The 21,366-nt window shown below is 43.5% G+C and overlaps 1 protein-coding gene and 1 long non-coding RNA gene across 5 annotated transcripts in view; one reads left to right on the top strand and one right to left on the bottom strand.

The window, feature by feature from the left end:
• Positions 1-2,919, bottom strand: part of FMR1 (fragile X messenger ribonucleoprotein 1) — a 30,093-nt gene extending 27,174 nt beyond the window's left edge. For 2 of the 4 annotated variants that reach the window (XM_063170491.1, XM_063170492.1), the window contains exon 1: positions 2,742-2,902. In XM_063170491.1, coding sequence (XP_063026561.1) covers positions 2,742-2,792 — 51 coding nt within the window. In that variant the 5' untranslated portion in view covers positions 2,793-2,902. Of the gene's footprint in view, positions 1-2,741 lie in introns of all 4 variants that reach the window. The other 2 variants (XM_063170494.1, XM_063170493.1) reach the window with 2 other exon arrangements.
• A 489-nt stretch (positions 2,920-3,408) lies between these two features.
• Positions 3,409-19,622, top strand: LOC134425925 (uncharacterized). Its single transcript, XR_010029803.1, has 5 exons — positions 3,409-3,568; positions 5,162-5,208; positions 6,082-6,142; positions 18,072-18,158; positions 19,456-19,622. It is a non-coding gene; the product is annotated as an uncharacterized LOC134425925 (long non-coding RNA).
• The last annotated feature ends 1,744 nt before the right edge of the window (positions 19,623-21,366 follow it).

Here is a 21,366-nt window from a genome sequence, read left to right as displayed (position 1 = left end):
TCATCTTCGGCAAGGAGGGAAAAAATCATCAGAGTACAGAGTATGCACTAAGCAGTATTTGAATTCCATTCAGAAAGAACCAGCCTGCACTACAGCAGTCACATCAACACACTCCAGTATTCCAGTGCACCTGACCAGAATGAAATTTGAATTCGGATCTCACAGCTGGCTATGAAGGCATCCTCAAACCATCTCCTGTGCTTGGTGTGGGACATGAATCCTCTGGATGTATCTCAGAAAACACTGGTTTGTTACTTTCAGCAGGGCTTATGTGGGCAGTTTTGTACTGTAAAGATCCAGATGATGTTGGTGGGTACACTCAAAAATGCTCAGGTCCTCAGAGAGACCTGCAAGGAGGATATGAAAAGCTGAAGCCACAACTGGGTGCCTACTTGAGCCACTTCATCCCATCCTGACTACAGCAGCCTCATACTCCACCCCCTTCCATGTCTTAGTAACAGGAGAGGTGTATTTTTCCAAAAAATTTACGTATTCTCATTAATTCAGAATTATTCAAAGCCAAATAAATCTTCACCTGTTATCAGTAAAACATGAGATTGAATAAAAGAATTGTTTTGCTTTTGGTTTGTTTGAAACATTACTGCTGTAAATCACTTCTCAGGAGGCTGCTTAAAGAAACTTGTAAAATGGAAAAATAAAATCATCCTGCAATTAACTTCACGCTTGACATCACTGCACACTTCTTGCTAGGCTGGGTCAACATTCATTTTTTACAACTGAATTGCCATCTCTAAGATGGGCATAAAATTCACAAGAAAAACATTAGATATATTACTTTATAACAGAGTGATAGTCAGACATCATGATGAAAGAGAAATCTGTAATTAGAATTCAAGTAATTCAAATTAGGGGAAACCACAAGAAAATTGCTAGTTTATACTGAATATTATTGCATGAGAGTGTAAAACAACTCCCACTTTTTTATTCTTTAAAAATAAATGTTGCATTTATTTTAAATGCGATGCTCCATCTCAAGAGGTAATTCAGGTGAAGACAGATAAATCCATATGCCCATTTTTCCCTTTAGACAATTTAACCAAAGCTGCTTGGTTAGTGAGAAAGAGGAAACAAAAAAAACTCCTGTCAAAATTTCTAGAAGTTAAAAGATAAACATAACCATACTGCTTGGGGCAATGTCTGGTTAGAACCTGGGTGCACTAAATCATGACCAAGCTTCCATGAACATATGCTCAAATTAAGCTTTCACCTACACACAAGGGGTACTGGGCCCCCATGGTGTCAAATCTGAAAACAAACAATTAAAGTTTCAGAAGCTTTCAATTCTCCCAGGTTTATTCAATATTTGTCACTAAAGAAAGTACCATGTCATTATTACCATCATCTCCTTCACATCATTGTGTAACTACTATAATTTGATGAAAGCCTCATTAAAAGTTCTAATGTGCAATGCATTTACTCCTTCTGCTTCTTTCTGACCAAATACTGTACCTTTAAAAACTAAAACATTTTTAGAAGTGCTAGATTATTTAATTCCAGGAAGCAATATACAGATCTAGAACTTTGACTACAGCACTGTGAGCTCACAGGATGCTTATTTACCACTGATTTGTATCTCATACTACTTCTTTTTTTTTTTTTTTGAAAAAAAATTATTTTCAGAATAGGACAGCACACAAATTTTAAAAATAAGCTTTTAAGAGGTCTGTTTTTCTTAGAAAAACTCAGAGGTGTTGGAACTACATCATTTGGCTATCTACCTGGCTTAGCACAGGAACACGTGAGTGCGAAACTCTACCCGGTCCTTCAATGCTAACATAAATATTGGATGTTGCACTATAACTAGGCCCAATTTTTAAAGTCCTAGGATCATTTAAACCATGGGAAACCTACAGGAACTGATCCATGGCTGCTCCTGGTATGCTGATAACAGGTCAATGAGACTAGGCCCAAACCAACCATATCCGAATTTTATTTTCTGTAAAACTGCAAATTATACCCTATTAATACGCTGATTAATACAACTCAACTCATGCAAAGCCACACAATACTAGACGGTATTAATAAAACATATTCAGCGCTCATATGTTCAAGGCTCAGGGTTGGCTTTATTAAGCACAAGGGCTTGGAAACAAACATACAATGCCACTAAATAATTTCAGTAAGAAGAGGTAGATTTGATATCTATATGTATTCAGGGACTCAGCACAGATAGATCTGGCCAAGCAATGCCTGGTCTTTAATATCACCAGGCATGGCATTAGGAGCAAGAATCCACCACAGCATTTCATCAGGAATGTGCATTAACGAGGGCCCCCCTCCTCCCCGCCTTGCAGGCCGTGCTCATGCAGTGCAGCTCTCCTGGAAACCCGGACGCCGAGAGAGACTTTCCTTAAGTAGCGACAAAAGCTGAGGATTTAGCAATTAATGCCCCATCCCAGGGCTGATCCTCGCTCAGCCCGGGACGAGGCGGCCCCGGGCGCCCCTTCCCACAAAGGGGGAAGGCCCGAGGCCTCCCCGCTCTCGCTCCTCATCGGGCCTCGAGTCCGCTCAGCGCCGGCGGCCCCCGGCTCGCTCTGCGCGGCCACCGCGAGGGACCCGCCGCGGCCTCCACCCCTGCCTGCTTCTCCCTCCTCCTTCCTGCCCCGGGGCCTCCGCTCTCCCTCAGCGCGGGGAGGAGGAGCCGCCGCCGCCTCCTCCTCCTCCCGTTGCCGTGCCCGCTCCCTCCCCTGGGGCCCGGCCCGGCCGCGAGCACCCGGTACCTTGTAGAAGGCCCCGTTGGAGCCCCGCACCTCCACCACCAGCTCCTCCATGTTGTGCGCGGTGCGGGAGACCCGGGCCCGGCGCCGCCTCCCTTCCCTTTCTCTGTGCCGGCGCAGGCGGGGGAGGAGCGGTGTGTGTGTGCGGGGCGGGGGCGCTCGGTTCACGCCGAGCCCGGGGGTGTGGCCACCCTGGGCGGGAGCGGGGGGCAGCGCCGGGGGCTCCGCTCGGCGCCGCCGCTCCGGGCCCGGGGCCGCCGGAAATGAAACCGAAACGGCGGCGGGCGGCGCGCGGGGGGCGCGCGCAGGGCGCCCGGTTCGCACGCGAGCGCTCGGGGCCCGCGTCACGTGACCGCGGGAGGGGCGGGGCCGGGAGCGGGCCCGGGGCAGGCGCGCGCCGCTCGCTCGCCCACCCGCCGCCGCCGCCTCTGTAACGGCCCCGCGCGCGCGCAGCCGCAGTGGCGCGGGGCGCGCGCGAACCCGGCAGTTGCGGGGCCGAGGTCCCGCCTCCCCCCCTCCGCCACACCCCGCCCGGCGCGCGCCGGAGTGACCGCCCTGGCGTCCAATCGGGTCGCGCGGTGCCGCGCCGCGCGCCTGAGTGACCGGCACTGCCGGCCAATCAGATCGCGCGGCCTGAGCGGCGCTGGTCGGGGCGCGCGGCAGCCTCAGCCAGGCCCGTATGGCGGGGAGTGTGTGTCCGTGTGGGGCCGCGGCCCCGTGTCCGTGTGCCCGCCTCGGCCCAGGCGGGGGCGGTGCGGGCGGTGCTGAGGCCTGAAACGGCGCCGAGTAACGGCCCCGGGGAGCGATGGCCTTGCGGGGCCCTGGGCGAGGTGAAGGGAATGACGGTCCGAACAGCGCGGGGGCTCCTGGGATGGAGGGGGATATGGCGGCTGGGCCCGTGGGGTTGGGGCTTGGTCCCTGATGGGTTGCGCTGTGGGGGGAGAAGGCTCAGCTGTGGAATGGGCTCTGCCTGCTTGGCCATGGCCAGGAGTTAACAATAAATGTGAATTGAGCACACACCTTGAGTTCTTTGTGCAGTTTTGGGCACCACAGTACAAGACAGCTCGAGCTTCTGTCCAAAGGAGGCCTCGAGCATGGTGAAGGCCCTTGAAGGGAAGCCGTGTGAGGAGGATGAGGGCACTTAGTCTGCTCAGCCTGGAGGAGACTACGGGGAGACCCCATCACAGCCTGCAGCTTCCTTCTGAGGGACAGACACTGCTCTCTGCGAGAGGATGGCCTGAGGCTGCACCAGGGCTGGTCCAGGCTGGGTATCAGCATCAGGGTCTGCGCCCAGAGCATGGTCGAGCAGTGAACGGGCTCTGCAGGGCAGTGGTCACAGCCCTAAGGCTGCCACAGCGCAAGAAGTGTTTGTACAATGCTCAGGCACGGGGTGGGGTTCTTAGGGCTGTTCTGTGCAGGGCCAGGAGTTTGATGATCCTTGCGAGTCCCTTCCAGATGAGGGCGTTCTGCGATTCTGGGAATCGTGACTGCCTTAGGAATGCTCCTGCTCCTGTAGGGCTGCTTCTGCTGGAGACCTGAACAGCTCCCAAGGGTCTGGCACCAGAGGAGCTGAGCTGAAGGGATGATTCCTGTGCCTTGCCCTGTAGCAGTTCCTGTGTTCAACACACAAGTTCTCCATGTAACACATACTATTATTTTAGGACTGAGGGTTCCATAATTTTGGGAAAGATCTCCAATATCATCGACTGCATCCTTCAGCTGCACTTAAACTCCCATGGACATTTCAATGTGACATTGCACATACAGCCCACTGTAGAGCCTGGTGCTGAATAAAGAGCTCCTGTATGATGGAACATCTACAACTTAGAGTGCACTGGCACAAAAGCTTCTTGTTCAGCCTTACATTAGCCCTGCACAAACATTAACATCTTTATGTTTTCTAACATAACTGCAAAGAATCAGAGGGGAAAAAAAATCCCCTTTATGCTCAAAAATCACAATGTATTACTATGGTTATGATTTCTCTCACTGTGTGTGATGCTCTCCCTACACAAGTCATGGTGAAATTCTACACCCATTGCACTCATTAGACAAGCAGTCACAGGATTGACCTGCTTGGGGATGGCAGAGGGTCCAAGAGGAACTGAAGGAAAAAAACATGAATAGAGGAGCAATGACAAGTTTTTTTGTACAGCTAAAACCCCACTAGACAGATTAGATCTTACAGAGTCTCCATGAAGGAATTTAGATGCCATGGCTCACTGTTGTGACTTGTTCATGTTTGGGTTTTTGTTTTTGTTTTTATTTTGTTTTAACTGGAAACCATGTAAATGGTTCAACTCAACATTTCAACAGTTGCCAGGAGTGATGATGCCCAGCTCTGAAAATTAGATGAAGTTTTGTTGGTTTTCTTTTTTCCCCATTCATTGTTTATCATAATAATTCTCTTTTTAATCAAATAGGTTGCTGTCATGAAGGCAGATTATCTCTGAGCAGTCAGAATATGGAGGTGTGTAATTTAGCTCTTCCAGTGATGATTTCTCTACTCTCCCCAAGATAAAAGCTGCTGTTCTGTATAATCTTCCATAATGCTTAACTTAAATTTTCCTTGCCATTGCTTAACTTTAACATTCTTTATTTTGGCCTGACTAGTGATGTTCTAATCCTTGTCTGCTTAATGAGAGCATGTACATATCTGCAGAGCACACTCCCTAGTTTGTCTGCTCATTTACTCCTAACCTTTCCTCTTGCTTTTCAAATTACTTATTGTTTTCCTATTTTACTTTGATTTTTACTTTGAACTATCTTCAGACTGACCTGTCTGTGCCTTCTGCAATGTGTTCACAAATTAAGTAACTAGTTCTTAGGTAGACTTCCAATGTGTCTTTATTTCAAATGTGGTGACACTATAAAAATACATCTCAGTAATTCCATTACAGTCTTTTACTATTAAAGGTAAAATGTTATTTAATTGAAATATTAGACTTCACTGATATATAATCATAGAATCACAGAAGGTTTAGGGTTGGAAGGGACCATGAAAGATCATCTAGTTCCAGCCCTGATGTGTGCAGTGCTTTTATGATTTAACCAAAATTCCCCACCCCTCCACCTCCTTGAATTCTTTCATATTTCCCAGTCTCTACTGACCTGTCCCAAGTCCTAGGTCTGGTCCTGGGGGTAGAATGGAAACCCAGTGCTTCTGTTTCTTGCTCAGATCTGCACAGCTTGGTGCTTGCAGGCTGATCTGCTGGCTGGATTTGTGCTCCTCGTGATTTGAAATACCTCTTTTCACTATCCAAATAATTAAAAGGCAAAATAAAACAACTTTGGCTTTTATTCACTAATTGATTCACTCAAATGGTTTCTGAAATATTTATAGAGAATGTAAGAAAAAGGTCTCTTCCCATCTCCTCAGGAAAGCTGAAGGACAGAAAGCTCAGGTAAGTGACACTCCTCAGTGATATCACAGGATATGACCCTTGATCATTGGTACCAGTTTAACTAATACTTTTCTCTGAGGATTTGTATCTTAGATGTTCCATCTGTTCATGGACCTTCACCAGGAAATGCCAGCCTTGATTCCATACATTGAAGGAGTTAAGAATTTAAAATGTAGCCTTTGGTGCCACCCTTTCAGAAGAGCAGCAACCATCAGAGCCTTCCCCAGCACCCTCCCTGCTCAGTGAGAGACTCTTCCCATAGACACTGGGCTGAGAGTGACAGGAACTACTGAGTGTTATCCTCACCTGGAGAGATTTACCTAAAGGGATGGCCAGAACTACAGATAAGAGTGACTCATGAAACAATCTTTTAAATAGATGATAATCCAATTAACTATCAGAGTCTCTTAATGGAATTTTATACAGTCTTCCTTACTTACCTATTTTGGGCTTCAGTCTTGACAAGACTCATAGAGATTTTAACTCAACTTTTCAAATTTCTATCTGCTGGTTTTCCTTGTGCATTACTTCCCATGGCAGCCTCTCCTGGCTGACTTCATGATGATCTGTGGCATGCCATACAGGTGATGCTCAGACCTCCATATTTCCATTTAAGACTGGAAGTCACAATATATGTGTCTTATTTCTGATGTGATACTGAGACAAAGGGACTTTGAATTCATGTGAGATTCATAGGATTGTGAGTTGTTTCAATGAGACTAAACAATCCAGGCTGTTTTCTTGTCAGTTCAAAAGTTTCAGGGCACAGAAGACTATTACACTCTGATAAAGATGCTCAGATGTTCTTTTCTTGCTAATTTGCATGATATCCTCAAGAAAGGCTTTTCTATAACCTCACTGAAATAGTGATGTTATAATAACCAGATCAGCACTTGGAAGAAGCAGTTGCAGTTAATAGAGATACAAAGATGAAAAACTTCTTAGGCATTGCTTTATGAATAATCAATAATAGCTGAAGGTTAAATATAACCAAAATATTGCAGTTTTATTAGCTTCTCCTTGGCTGAAGTGATACACACAAGTGACAGATATCCCAATCAGGGTGTAGAGCAGTGGGTATTCCCAGAGCTTGTGAAGACAAGCTGAACTAAACTAGGGAGGATTTGAAATGTTAGTGTGTGTGGACAAGAAATCAGATTATGTGATGCCTGTTCATTCAGTTCTTTGAATAGATAATGTGAGCTTTCTCTGGGAATGCCAATAAAATACTCTGTGAGGTAGTGTTCATGTGGAGAGGCAAAAAGAGCAGAACAATCTCAAAAAGACAAACCTGAATATTGCAAATGATTAAACCAAAAAAATCCTTCATTACGTGTATGAGGACGGTTGGTAATCTTTAACCTTGTAAAAATATATTAGTGGGAAGAGCCAACTAGTCTATTTTCTGTCTTTATTTAAACTGACCTTCAATGAAACTTGACTGTTTATTTTCTAAGTCATTAGTTCACCTCTGCCTCTGAATATGTAGTTTTCTGCATAGTAGCCAGGGAGTAGAGAGCCATCCAAGGGTCATTTTTACCACAGATTCTACTGTAGTGTAGCTATATGTTTCCACGAGTGGTTTTCAGTTTCTCTGGTGTACTGTGTCTTCCTGACCTCAATATGGAAACAAGGCTGAGGGATTTAAGAGTACTTTGTGCCTGCAGGACAGAAGCCTCCCAGTTTCACAGAGAAGAGTCAAAGAAATAAATACTGGAATCTGAACTTCAGGAGGTTATTAAAATTTTTAGTTTACAGAGATATCATTTTCTAAAAATATGTGGTTTTGAAATACTACCTATTAAACTATCAATCGCTAGCTCAGTTTGCTTATTCCAAAAACAACATTGTCATTCAACTCACCTGTGAAATAATTGTGTTAGTGGGTAATCTCTTTCTTATTTGCTTTATGTTATGTTATTTGTTGGAATAACAGGTCTCATTTAAAATTAATAGTAATTTCTGCAGTCTTCCAGAACTATGGCTGTATATCACGTTGGTTCACAACTCTCAGTAGCAGATTTTCTTTCTTTGCATGTCAATGAATTTAAAAGTGTACTATGTAGCATTTTGCTGCTTAATTATTCAGTTTCAGCTCCCACTCATAAGTTTCCACCCTCTTCTGTCATAACCCCACAAATGCATTTATCATTAGACTAAACCTGCATGTCATTTCCTCTGCAGAAGCATATTGGTGTTGTCAACAGTCCTTTTTGACAGACAACATTCACATTCATATGGAAAACTGCATGTTGGTTTACTCAGCTAATTTTTTAAATCACTAACCAAATAACATGAGATGAAAGTGAAAATGAATTATGTGTATCTTGAATATCTCTGAATCATGTATATCTTGAAAGTTAATTAATTTAAACAGAAAAAAACCCTCAGAAGATGTGGGATACAACTGGTTAGAATGCAATACAAGAGAAATGTTCTGTTTTTTCCTGTGGTTGGACACCTCCATAACTGCCTCTGTGGTGGTTAACCACTGCCCTGTGTGCAGTGTGTGCTGGGACACACAGCCCTCAGTTCAGGTCAGGGGGTTCTGGATGTTTCTGGAATACTCATCTGAGTGTATAACACAGATTGAACATACAGCCTTTGAATATGAGCTTTTTTCTCTGAGAACTAAAACCTTAAAAGTCTATGATCATCATAACTATAGGCATTGATGCTGTGATTAGAAAAGGAAAGATTTTGGTGCTTTGATCTATCTGGAATGGATTTCCTTCATAGAATTAAGAATTGTATCCAAAAGTTACTGGCATGAAAATGGCCCTGATTCTCTTGACTGTGTGGAGAGGGAGGCAATTGATACCGAATTTTGCCCCAAACAGGCAGAGTGACTGCCTAATTAGACTCAACTTAAGTCAATTAAGCAGGAGGTATTTTTATTTGCGACGTGTCGGAGAAATCACAAAATGGATTTCTGAGTTCACATAGCAAAAGCAAGCCTTATATACAATTTTGGGTATAGGATTACATCAGATCAGGTACATAATCATGCATATTCATATGGGGCGTGGTGTAGGCGGAGCGTGGGCGGAGCGCAGGTGGAGACATCTCTTTTGGGGAATTTTCAGGTGGTCGTTCCTGTTGCCTTCATCATAGACGGGGTCTTTCCGATGAGTCTTCCTCTTTAAACTTTTGAACTCATTTCCTAATTTGGTCAATTCCCGGTGTGTTTGGCTTAGATCCCGTGGTTTGGCAAAACCCTTAGGATCGTTTCGACATTGCTGGCTCTAAACCTGCTTAGTCCATTAGTTTCTCCCATACCTATCTCTTCCCCTGTCATGATGCTCTACCCCTTATCTAATTTGTTACTCTGTTTTCCTAGTGCTGTGCTTTCTCCGTGTGTTCTAGTGCTAGGCCCTGCTTTACAGGCCTCACATTCCATGTTTTAACCCATTACTTCCAGAAGGCTATCTGCTTTAGGGCTTCACAATGCAGCCCTCCACTGCAGTGGCTGTAAGCAGAGCCTTGGGTAGCCATGCAGATGGAGATGGCTGTGCTGAGGTCAGCGCACCTGGATGGACTCCACAAGGGTCTTCTCTGAGTTTTCAGCCAGCCCAGCCCCTGTCTGTGTGTCAAAGGGCGGCACTCATCAGTGTGCTGGGCTTGCATGGCCAGGTGTTGGTAGCGAGTGACAAGGGCATCACAGGCCTGGCAGGTGAGAAGCTGCCAGAAGCTTCCCCCAGGTCTGACAAAGCCAATGAGAGCTCCAGGATGGACCTGCCCCTGGTGCCAAGGTCAAGCCCATCAGGAATGATGATAATGCTTCTGTGGTAACACAGGTAAGAGGGGGAAAAAAAACCTGAGTGGGAGTAGTTGTGGCCAGAGAAGAGAGAAGTGAGAATGTGTGAGAGGAGCAGCCCTGCAGACAGGCAGGGCAGTGCCCAAGGAGGGGCAGGAGGTGCTGCAGGTGCTGGAGCAGAGGTTCCCCTGCAGCCCCTGGTGCTGCCATGGAGAGGCAGCTGTGCCCTGCAGCACAGGGGGGCCTGGCAGCAGGGATCCAGCTGCAGCCCGGGGAGGAGCCCAGGCCAGAGCAGGGGGATGCCCAAAGGAGGCTGTGAGCCATGGGAAGGCTGTGCTGGTGTCCTGGTAGAGAGAGAAGCCCACCCCAGAGCAGGGATGTGCCCAAAGGAGGCTGTGAGCCATGGGAAGGCTGTGCTGGAGCAGGCTCATGACAGGGAGGCCCCATGGAGAGAGAAGCTGATGCTGGATGGAGCATGTTTACCAGCAGAGCTTGCGACCCCACAGGGGACCCATTCTGAGGCAGCTGTGCCTGGAGGACTGTGCCCTGTGGGAGGGACTCACACTGGAGAAGTTTTCAGAGTGCTGTCTCTCATAGGAGGGAACCATGCTGGAGCAGGGAAAGAAGTTCTTCTCATGGCAGACCAGCAGCAGAAACTTGAACTGATGAAGTGACCATCAGTTCCTTGGCATCTCTGGGGGCAGGAGGTAGAGTATTGGGAACAAAGCCCATGAAGGAAAGAGAGGTGGGGGGGGAAGGTGTTTTTAGGATTTTTTTTTACTTTTCATTTTCCTGGTGTGATTTTGATTGGTAATACATTCAACTAATTTCCCTAAGTTGAGTGTGCCCAATCAGCAACAATATCAAAGATGGAACTCACGAGCTTAGAGAGTCTAATTTTCTAGTCATCTAAACTAGAGAAGTTTTAGTCAATAGAGTGACATTTCTAGATTACTTATCTGATTCTATAACACAGAACATGGGCATGTTTTTCTAGCGCCCATTGTAAATCCTTTGGGTGACCATCAGGCATTTGTTTTGCTACGTGCAGGAACAGGAGGCTTCAGTCTGAAGCTGATACAGAGATTTATGAAGGCTGATGAATACCTCTCTTGAATATACTGCACTTTTAGCTGAATTTAATCTGAAAACATCACATGACTCTTTCCAATCCATAGCAGAATTCCCAGGGATGTCGAGGAGCAGTAAGTCTGTATTTCAAAGGCTATATATGCCAGTACATTTATATGGCCTTAATGTTATTTGTATTGACCCTGGTGAGAACAGCTATGGAACTACTATATAAAATGCCATTCTCTGGACAGACTGTGATATTTAACTTCCTATTAGAACCATATATAACTTAAATGATTTGTATTTTCCCACTAAATCGTTACAGAAAACAATGCTGTAATCTTATGCAGAGGCAACAGATGAAGTGTGGGAAAAAAAAAAAACAACAAGCAAAAGGAAAAATTACCCTTCAATAGCAGTCTTTTAGTTATGCTTTTTTGTTGTAGTTGGTTTTGTTTGTTTTTGGTTGGGTGTTTTTTGTTGCCGTCACTTGATACGAGCAGAGCGAGGCTGCAGTACCGGGCTGCGGCCACACGAGGGCGCCCCAGGACCGGCCGTGCGGGGCTCTCCGGGCCCGCTGTCGGTGCCCGGTGTCGGTGCCGCTGCCCGGTGTCGGTGTCGGTGCCCGGTGTCGGTGCCCGGTGTCGGTGCCCGGTGCCGGTGTCGGTGCCCGGTGCCCGGTGTCGGTGCCCGGTGTCGGTGTCGGTGCCCGGTGTCGGTGCCCGGTGCCGGTGTCGTTGCCCGGTGTCGGTGCCGGTGCCCGGTGTCGGTGCCCGGTGCCGGTGCCCGGAGTCGGTGCCCGGTGTCGGTGTCGGTGCCCGGTGTCGGTGCCCGGTGTCGGTGTCGGTGCCCGGTGTCGGTGCCCGGTGCCCGGTGTCGGTGCCCGGTGTCGGTGCCCGGTGTCGGTGCCCGGTGCCCGGTGTCGGTGCCCGGTGTCGGTGCCGGTGCCCGGTGTCGGTGCCCGGTGCCGGTGCCGGTGCCCGGTGTCGGTGCCCGGTGTCGGTGCCCGGTGCCCGGTGTCGGTGCCCGGTGTCGGTGCCGGTGCCCGGTGTCAGTGCCCGGTTCGTGATGCTGTCACTGCATTCACATCGCTGTGGGGACAGCACACCGCCCCAGCTCCCTAAATCCTGCCTCCGGACCGCCTCGGGACTCACAGCGTCTCACAGAACCCAGGAGAAATGCTTGAAACAAATGACACACTAAGAGCCTATAATACCTTTAATTTTTGTTTTTGTTAATGGTAAATTTAGACTATTATAAAGGATTTTTTTTTTTTATTGTGGTGAATGTATTTTAATTTTGAGAGCTGTCTTAAATAACATGACCTAGAGTGTTCGTCCATTTCTTGCAGGCTCTCAGGAGACTGTCAAGCACTTGGCAGTACATGTGTCAAGTCCTGAAGTTCCCTTATGTACCCTTTAACTGCACTAAACCTATTTTACTTTAATGGTCCTGTTCCTTTCGGCTTAGAGATCTTTTTCATTTTCACAGCCTTTCGAAGAAAATCTTATGTATTGAAAGTTGAGAGTGAGGTTTTGCTCTCTTGGGTTGTAGTGAAAAGTCAACTAAATTTTCTCATTCAACAGTAAAAACTTTGGTGCTGCACTCTTTACACTTTGAAAGGCTCCACTTCAATAATGTATCAGTTAACCAAAGCAAATGAGATTTTCAGCAGACCATCACGACATTAAAAGGAAAGTTGCCAAAGTAGAGTTTTGTCAGAACTCATTTGTCTCCCCACTTTATACATCTGCTTTTGTTAATATTATTGTCAAAACATCTAGTCCTGTACTAGATTTTATATTAACAATTTACACCTTTACAAAAGATTTGGCAGAACTCCAGTGTTTAGATGTCAGTTGTGATTATTGATTTGCATTTTGAAGAGGTGTGATTCACTCAGTGCATCAGCTTTCCTTTTGTACATGTAACATTTTTCAGAAGAGATTTCAGACAGTGAAGGAAAACAAGACTGGTATATTTATTTTATGAGTGCTCTCTGAATTTCTTGGAATAAGAAAAATTGCTGGGCCTGAGAGCTAGTGAAAGAAAATTTTAACTTTGGAAGGAAAACTTCAGATTTCAGCGAGGGAGAGACAGGGCTCCTCTTGCAGAGGTGTTTTCCTCTGCAGGGGCTGTTTTCATGTTGGCTGCCTGACAGTGTGGGCAGCTTGGCATCCCCTGGGCTGAAAAACAGAACCTTGGGTTGGTGACATGCAGAAAGCAAGCACAGGTAATTTTCTCACTCTAGAGTCACCAGGTACCCCTCTCCACCAACACTGGGGTCCTGTGACAAGGTTGTTTCGGTGCAGGCTCTGCTGAACAGAGGTGCCCCAGAGCTTTCCTACTGTTCCAATGAGGCCAAGGCTCATCCTGTCATCCCCTGCTTCAGTCTGCAGCATCTCAGCTGCCCAGCTAAGAACAGAGTTGCACTGCATGACCTTCAGACATGCCTTCCACTATAAATTATTCTGTGATTCTGTAATGGTGCAGTAATTCTGCATTTCAGGCATGTTCAGATATTCATGCTATTTGATGGAACAAGAAGTGATGTCCATGTCCAGTTCTCATTAAATATTAAAATGCCACATCTGTGGTTAAAATAAAGCTTAAGAGGCACTATTTTTCTTCTTTATTGACTCTTTCAGTGCCTTGTTAAAACTCATCTGCTGAGTGCATTGCAGCAGATGTGTGAGTTGGAAACTATACCAGAGAAAGATTGGAGTGTGGACACAGGTTCTGCCACACAGGATTTATAGGGATGTCAGGTGTTGCTGAAAAGTAGCTGATGAACATGGAAAGATAAAATAACAAAAGACACAGTTAGCCAACTGCTGAGAAAAGCATCTCTGAACAGAAGAAAAATGTCTCTGAAGTGGCTGTCTAACATTTCCCAGGAAGAGACAAACGTTATCAGTCCAAATCACAACACACCAATTGTTCTTAGATGACATTATGATGAGAGGCATCCTACTCACTGAAGGAATTTGTCTTGATGAAACAGTGTGGCACTTTCATGTAAAACAGCTTCCAAGTGGTATAAACACAAATTGTGTTTATACCAAAATTCATAACAAATTGTGTTTGTACCAAAATTCCTAAGAACAAGAAACTTCATATGGTAAACTGTAAAGTCTATCAAAGCCTTTAGTTATGTCACTCATAAAAGGGAAGAAAATTAAGGTAGTCAAAGCTTTTGGCCCACTGGAAAGTCATTATGTGCTTTACAACAGCCTGAGGAGGAATATCACAACTCTTGTTACTTGAGGAGAGGAATTGAGACAATATTGCTCATCAGGTAGTGTCTCAACTATTTGTTATTGATTGGACAAAGAATAAATAAATCTCAGCCTCTGGGCTAAAGCATTAGGGAATATGACAGTTACCAAAATGATAGTGAGAGTTTTACAGACAAGACAGAAAGAACTCTGGATGATGCAGTTGAGACGAGGATGAAAGGCCAAAGAGAAGAGATCACTGAAAGGGATGAAAATCTGATTCTGTAAATGAAAAGAATTATGTACTGGTGGTCAAGCAGCTGTATAAGCCAACACTTTGTTGGTGGTGAGGCTGTATGGAGTGAAAAAAACAAGATACTCACTGTGAGAGCAGTGGCAGGGCGTCTGTTTGCCCATTCTCCCTTCCCCGTGTCCTGCAGGAGTCCTGGTGAGGACAGCAGGAAAAGCCACCGGGTGTGGTTGGGCTGGGGACAGCAGCGTGGGCAGCGATGGCACAGCATCTCCCTGAATTATCCCTCAGGTCTGTCTTAATTAGGCACCCCAGCAAGACAAACAACTAAGAATGATTCCTAGTAAAGTCAAGAACAGTTTTGTTTGTTACCTGAGTAGGAGCAGAGTAGACCCAACAATGTTCTGTGTGTGAAACAGATCTGTCAAACACCAGCCCCTGCTCGGGTATGTAGAAATTAGCTATTGCTGATGGGTTTTGCTACAGCTGTTGCTTTGATTTTAACTTTGACAGCTTCCCAACATGAAAAGGAGTTATTAATAAGTCATTCAGAGATTCTGTTTAATGGGAAAAGGGGATTGAGAGGCTGTTTGTGCCCCTGTGGTTGACAAAATTGTGCATCAGAACCGATCAAGAATTATCCAAGGAGAAAAGTGAGGGTCTATATTTAGATAAAAATACACAGGGCATTAGGAAGACAGAAAAGGAACCACAAGTGAGGTCTCTCTAAGACTGTTTTCAGTCGAAATTAAGTAAACAGTGATCAGACAAACATCAATGATCCTTCTACCAGGGAGAGACATTTCCAGCTCTCTCAGAGCCTGCAGCACATGCTGGGCAAACCTTTCAACCCTCCCAACAGCTACACATCTTCTTTGCTTTCTGCAGACAGGAAGGCAAATCCCAGAGATTTGGATCAAAATTAGAGAGACACTGAGGAAAAAAAAGGTAGAAAAATCCTCAAACTTTACCACATAAAATAACAGAACTTAGGCTGCTAGGGTTTGGGGCAAATTTTTTGTTTTCAGGATATGAATCTGTGTAGATGGAAGAAAATCAGGATGTTCTTCAGTAGCTATTTGTAGGGAAATACCTTTGTTAATAAAAATCTGATCTATCTGAAAACTTTACTCTGTTTGGTCTATGTCAAATTAATCACCATTAGGAACTTATCCAAACTGATTTAATTTACAACAGTGTCTGTCAAAACATGAAGCCTTGGTTCCTAACCTGTATTCTTGGTAAATGGGTGCTTATCAGATGGCAGTCTTAATAAAATAATAGTAGGTACTCATTTTTAACTGTCCAGCTACTACACAGAAAAGTAAAAATACAATTTTCCCAGGAAAGCATTTGCATTACAGTTGTTTGCTGTCACCTAGAACTGCTTGCTTGACCAGCTATTCTTGTGCAAAGAGAAAAAGAAAAAAAAAGCTTTTTCAGCTAGAAAACAGGATTAAATTTTCTTTTTGGTCAGTACTATAAAACAGAACAACTTGCATTAGTTCCCAGTTTCCCTTATCACACCATAGTTTCAGATACTCCATAGTGTAAAAACATTGGGTTTCCTATCTCACTGTGAAAGCCTGTCATTAGCAAGTGATTATTCAATTTATTGCTTCTTTTTTTCCCCTGAAATACAGCACGAGCCTTCAGTCATATAAAACAAACTAATTATAACTTCTTTAGAAGCATTGCTGAAGGTATTTTGTCCTGTTTGGTAGGCTAGGGGTGATTGACACTAGGAGGTTTGGAGATTTTTTTTAGAAGTTGGATTTATTTATGGATTTTTGGTCACTTTCCACTGTAGGCTTTGATAATACAGGCTAAAGACAGGAAGGTTTTATCCCTGCTAGGACTAAAAATGTAAAACAGAATTTTTCTTTTTATTAGAGTTTGTCTCCTAAGCCAGAGGCTACAGTAATAACAATAAGTGAGATAATTTTGTAAGCATTATCTGTAGGAAATGTAATAAAATAGCTACAAGAGGAAATGTGTTTGGAATTATCTTGTTGAAAATATTATTCAATATGTTAGAGATTAGAAACAATAACATCATGTTTCCTGTGGTAAAAATGTGCTAATAAGAATGGTTATATTAATAGCATTGTTGCAGGCAGCCTGTATTGTTGGAGTGTGACATCCACTAAAAAAATTGGGTTTTTTAGACTACTTATATTTAGATTTTAACATTGGAAGAAATAATCAAGATCTCTTCCCTTTTATCATAAGTTTTCATTGCAGCTGGTTTTGAGAGCCATAAAGTTTGAGATTTCACTTTGCAGACTGCATCTGTAGCTGGAATTCTTTTGTTTTAAAGGCGGTGTTGGTTGATGTGTTTGATCCCACCCGAAGGCTTCAGGCTGCTGTCACTGCTCTGGAGTACACAGCAGACTGGGTGGGGGTCCTCTAACACCAAAATAATTCATTGCATCAGGTACCAACTCGGGTTTCTGAGTGCATGGTTGAGGCTGTGGCTTATAAAAGAGAGGGATGAGCTCAGGATAAAACAACAAGCCCTGCTTGGTGGAAAGAATGTAAAAGCCAAAGAAATAAAATCATTGGAAGAATCAAAGAAATAGAAATAGTGGACTGCATCTAGAATACTGTAAGAATATGAAGTATTCAGCAAATAATTCAGGTTTAACATACTGACTTCCCAGATCTCTTTGTCAGATTTCTGCTGCTTTCTTTGGTCTATCATTCCCTATTTCCTTCCCTATTTGATTTTCTATTTTCTATTTCAGACTTCTTTCAAACTTATCTGCAAAAAGGCAATATATGCCTTTATTTTTTGTTTTGTGGCTTCTGGCAATCAGCTTCTCAGACATTTCCTGCAGTTTTCTCTTCCTACATGTGCTGCCTTATTGCATCAGAGAGAGCCTGGAGTGGGAGCTCACTTGGCTGGCATAGCAAAGTTAGAGTGTGTTTGTCCTTGCTCCAAGCCATTGACAGAAGGAGTAGGCAAAATGATTTTAGAGAAAGGATATAGAGTGTATGCAATGTAAGCTAAAGGATTTCTGCATTTATTAAATTTATGCCATAACTTGGAAAGGAGTTATGAGTAAGTCTGTTAGGTTATATTAAATAGAAAGTGGGGGGAAAAAAGGAACTGCTGAAGGAGGAAGATAATAGAAAACCTTTTTATCACTTTTCACTGTTGTAGAACTTAAAGTCTTTCAGACAGCAAGGCATCCAGAGACTTTGAGGCTGAGTATGGTACTTGTGGAAATGGTTGGGTAGAAGAAGGATATTTCATCAGAAAAGACAAATGAAGGAAATGAAAACGGCAAACCACCTTAATGCTTTCCACTTAGTGTTCACTAAGGCAGAATTCTGTGTTTTCTGAACAGAAGGACAGAGGTAGAAAGAGGCACTGGTAGGTTTCTGTCTCTGATCTGAAATAAGTTTGTAATGAATAATGAGAACAAGCTTGAGGTGTGTGGAGTCAAAATTTTAAGGTGCTCTCAACTCAGGTAGTTATTGGCAGTGTCACAATGATTACAGTACAAACTCATTAATTTGAGCAATCCAAGACCTATTTGACCATAATAGAGAATTTCTATGGGTAAAGTACCTACTGGAAAGTGAGGGCTGGAACTCACCTGCTTTTTCTGTTTTGCCATGTAGCTCTAAGCCCTACATCTCCCCTGTATTAAAAATGCAGGACTTCTTATTTGTGTGGAATCAAACTCAGAGCTCCTCAGCTCATGTGTGGTAGGTATGAAAACAGATGCACTGTAAGCATTCTAATCCATTAGATCACAACCCCCTGAGTTTGCTTAAGCTATAATTGAAGCTGCTCCTGGTTTAACCACACAGGCTGGCATCCAGTACTGCAGGTGCAGGTAGTGGTACAAGAAAGCAGGTAGCAAGACTGACAGCAAAACTGGTCTTGTTTCTAAATGGTGCTGTAGATGTAAAGCAAATGAGTGGCATATTAAGAAGTCTGTTAGATATTCTGTTTGTGAAGACCTAAATTTAAAAATAACTTGTCTGAGCATCAGCTTGTTTCTTAGGCTGAGTGACATGTTTTGAAATTTCCTCTGTACACAGAAAATGGAAAAAGCTGACTAAAGAGTTCCTATTGACCTATAATGCAGAGTTGTTTCAGGCACTAAATGGCTTGCTTATGTGCAAATCCAAAATATCTTCTACTGCATGAATTGTTGAGCTTGTCCTAGAAGGCAGAAAGTAGCAACGTGTTCAGAAGTATAAAGTTTAAAAGGTCCCAGAGACTGAGTGCCGTGCCATGTGTAACAAATGTGCAGTTCCTTTTTCCAGGGCAGGAGGGGCATTGTGGACTTCAGGGTGATCCAAGCCACAGATGTTTATCCAGCCTTTATGTGCATGGTTTTATGCATACAAATTGCCTTTCAGCCTGAATTTCCTGTTGGGTTTTAGTTTCCTCCAAGGAAAGAGAGCTAAGGCTATTAATTTTAAATAGTGTGCATTGCTCCTTCTGATTATTCATTGAAGGGCTAGGTGATTATTGGAAAAGAACCTCTTTCTAATTCCCTTCTTAATACAAACAGACTTTGGTATTCAGACACCTTCAGAATTCAAAAATACTCTGTTTAGTAGAATTAATCCTTATATTTGTTACAACAGTTATTTACATGAATTGCAGTCTTCTCCTAACATGACTACACACAGAGATGTGTGAAAAGTGCACCAGAAATCACTGCACTGTTTCACCTTTTATTGCACACTTCTCTCCACCTTGCTTGCAGAGCCGCTATTACTCACAGCCAATGGATTTTTGTCTAAGCATGTGCCAGAAGCAAGCAGCAGTTCCCTGCTAGGCTCTTTATGCTTCCACTCCCAATTTTGACATCTCTCAGTTCAAAATTGTGCCTTGTGGGGGTGCTGTGCCACCTAAAATAAATTGCATTGCATTACACTCTGAAAGGCCTCTATAGATCAGAATAATATAGTGACACATATCTGAAGACATTTCCTTTCCTTCCTCCCAACCACCCTTCAGCATATTCTGTTCTTTTATTTCCCACAGGATTTTAAGAGCAACTCTACAACTGAGTTTCTCCTCTGCCAAAGAAATCTTCAAATAAAAAATACATTTTTTTTCCCAAATAAAGTAGCACCTTTCTACACGTAGGTGAAAAACTTCCCCAGGTGAAAAAAGGAGAAATGTATACTTCAAGAAATGGAGTTTCTAAATTATACAAGGTAAATAGTTTTAAGAGATATCAGAGAATTTACTAAAGATTTACATCTGCTTCTGTGATTAGCATCCAGCTCTACAGGATAGAAACCCAAAGCTAGCTTTCATGGTACCTATTTAGGACATTATTTGAAGTATTTTCCCATCTTTTTCCAGGTAATCTACAGACTTCTTCTGTTCAAGTGAAAATTCATAAGGAATAAGTCACACTGACAATTCCTAGGACACTTTGATTTCTTAAAGGCACCAAGAAGAATCTGTGCAACTTATAGGTTTTCCTCCATTATAAGAAAAATATGCAAGTCTGCTATGGGCTTTAAAAAAAAAAAAAAGCAGATACTTCAATGACAGTATTTATCTGTTTTTAATGTATGTGCCAGTCAAGACTGTGCTCATGCTCAGAGCTGGAGTGCTCTGTTGATTTGGGAACTGTATTTTTTGTCTTCAAGAAATCTGCAATAAAGTCTTTGTCTATTCTTTCACTTGAATCCTTCTAGTTTTCCTAAAATCTTACAATTGGGGCCAAACTATCAATGCCAGGGTGAATTAATTTGAAGTCTCAGCAATGTAATTTAGATGCTTTGGAATAGCAGAACAGAGAGCAGGTTTTGTATTTAGAGGAAAATGAGGTTGTGTGAGGCTTTGTTACTAATTTTTTTGTTGTTTGCTGCTAACCTCAGACTGGCAGAAAAAAATATTCTAAGGTTGATATGTAGTTAATAATTGGTTTTTGAACTTAGGAGGAGAAATCTGTGTTTCATTCAAAGGGCTTCTGAAGAGTTTAAACAGAAGATAATATCTTGCTGCTTCTGTCATGTCACAAGGGCTTCCTTTACATTCCCTCTCAGCAGTCTGAGAGAGAAAAGCTGCTGGTTTCAGGTTGCTGCTGTGAAGTGCAAAGACTTCACTCAAAGTAACAAAGCAAGGCCCTGAAGAAATTCCTCAACTTCACTGAGAAAAACATGCAAATAGAAAGAATATGTTTTGCAATGAGAACTGCCATTTAGAAAAAAATAGGAGTGAAACAATTTAACTTTTTCAAATATATAATTTTTAAAATCTAGTATTAACATAAACTGAAAAATGTTTGTCCGTTCTCTAGGCAGAATTATTTACTGAATTTAACTGGAATTCATAAATTCATAAGTAATTTTGATCCCTCAAAGCCCAATGGCACAGGACCACAAGGTATTTCAGGCAGGAAGGGATCTCAGGAACTCATCTAAGCCAACATCTTGCTGAAAGTGGGGTCAGTTGTTAGGTCAGACCACGCTGCTCAGACAAATCAACACCAGATCACATTCCTCAATATCAACAGATTTCCTGTGTCTAACTAAATGAATCTGAATCCACCTGATACCACGGAGCTTTGGATCTCAATTCCAGCATATCTCAGCTAAGGAGCATCTGTAGCTGGGGAGCTGTGTCACGGAGCAATTCTGAGGCAACCCCCAGCATTTAACCCCACCTGTTCATTTAATGCCAGCTGTGCCCAGCCTGTCAGGTGCCCTTTGTGCTGTGGGCTCCTCACTGCACACCAGGCTGGGCCACAGACTGGGTTAGACACAGCTACACATTGCTCCTAGTGCTGGATGTGCAGCCATCAGCACCTGCTGAAAAGTTGTTACTTTCATAACCACCCAAATCTACTGAGACATTTTACACATGTGAGTAATTTACTGAGAAATTTTACACTTGTGAGTACATGTTCATTTTTAATAGCAACAGACATTCAGACTA

The sequence above is a fragment of the Melospiza melodia genome, chromosome 16, assembly GCF_035770615.1.
Source record: "Melospiza melodia melodia isolate bMelMel2 chromosome 16, bMelMel2.pri, whole genome shotgun sequence".
In the NCBI taxonomy this organism is placed as follows: Eukaryota; Metazoa; Chordata; class Aves; order Passeriformes; family Passerellidae; genus Melospiza; species Melospiza melodia.
Note: the sequence above shows the minus strand (reverse complement) of the source record. Positions and strands in the feature narration are given on the sequence as shown.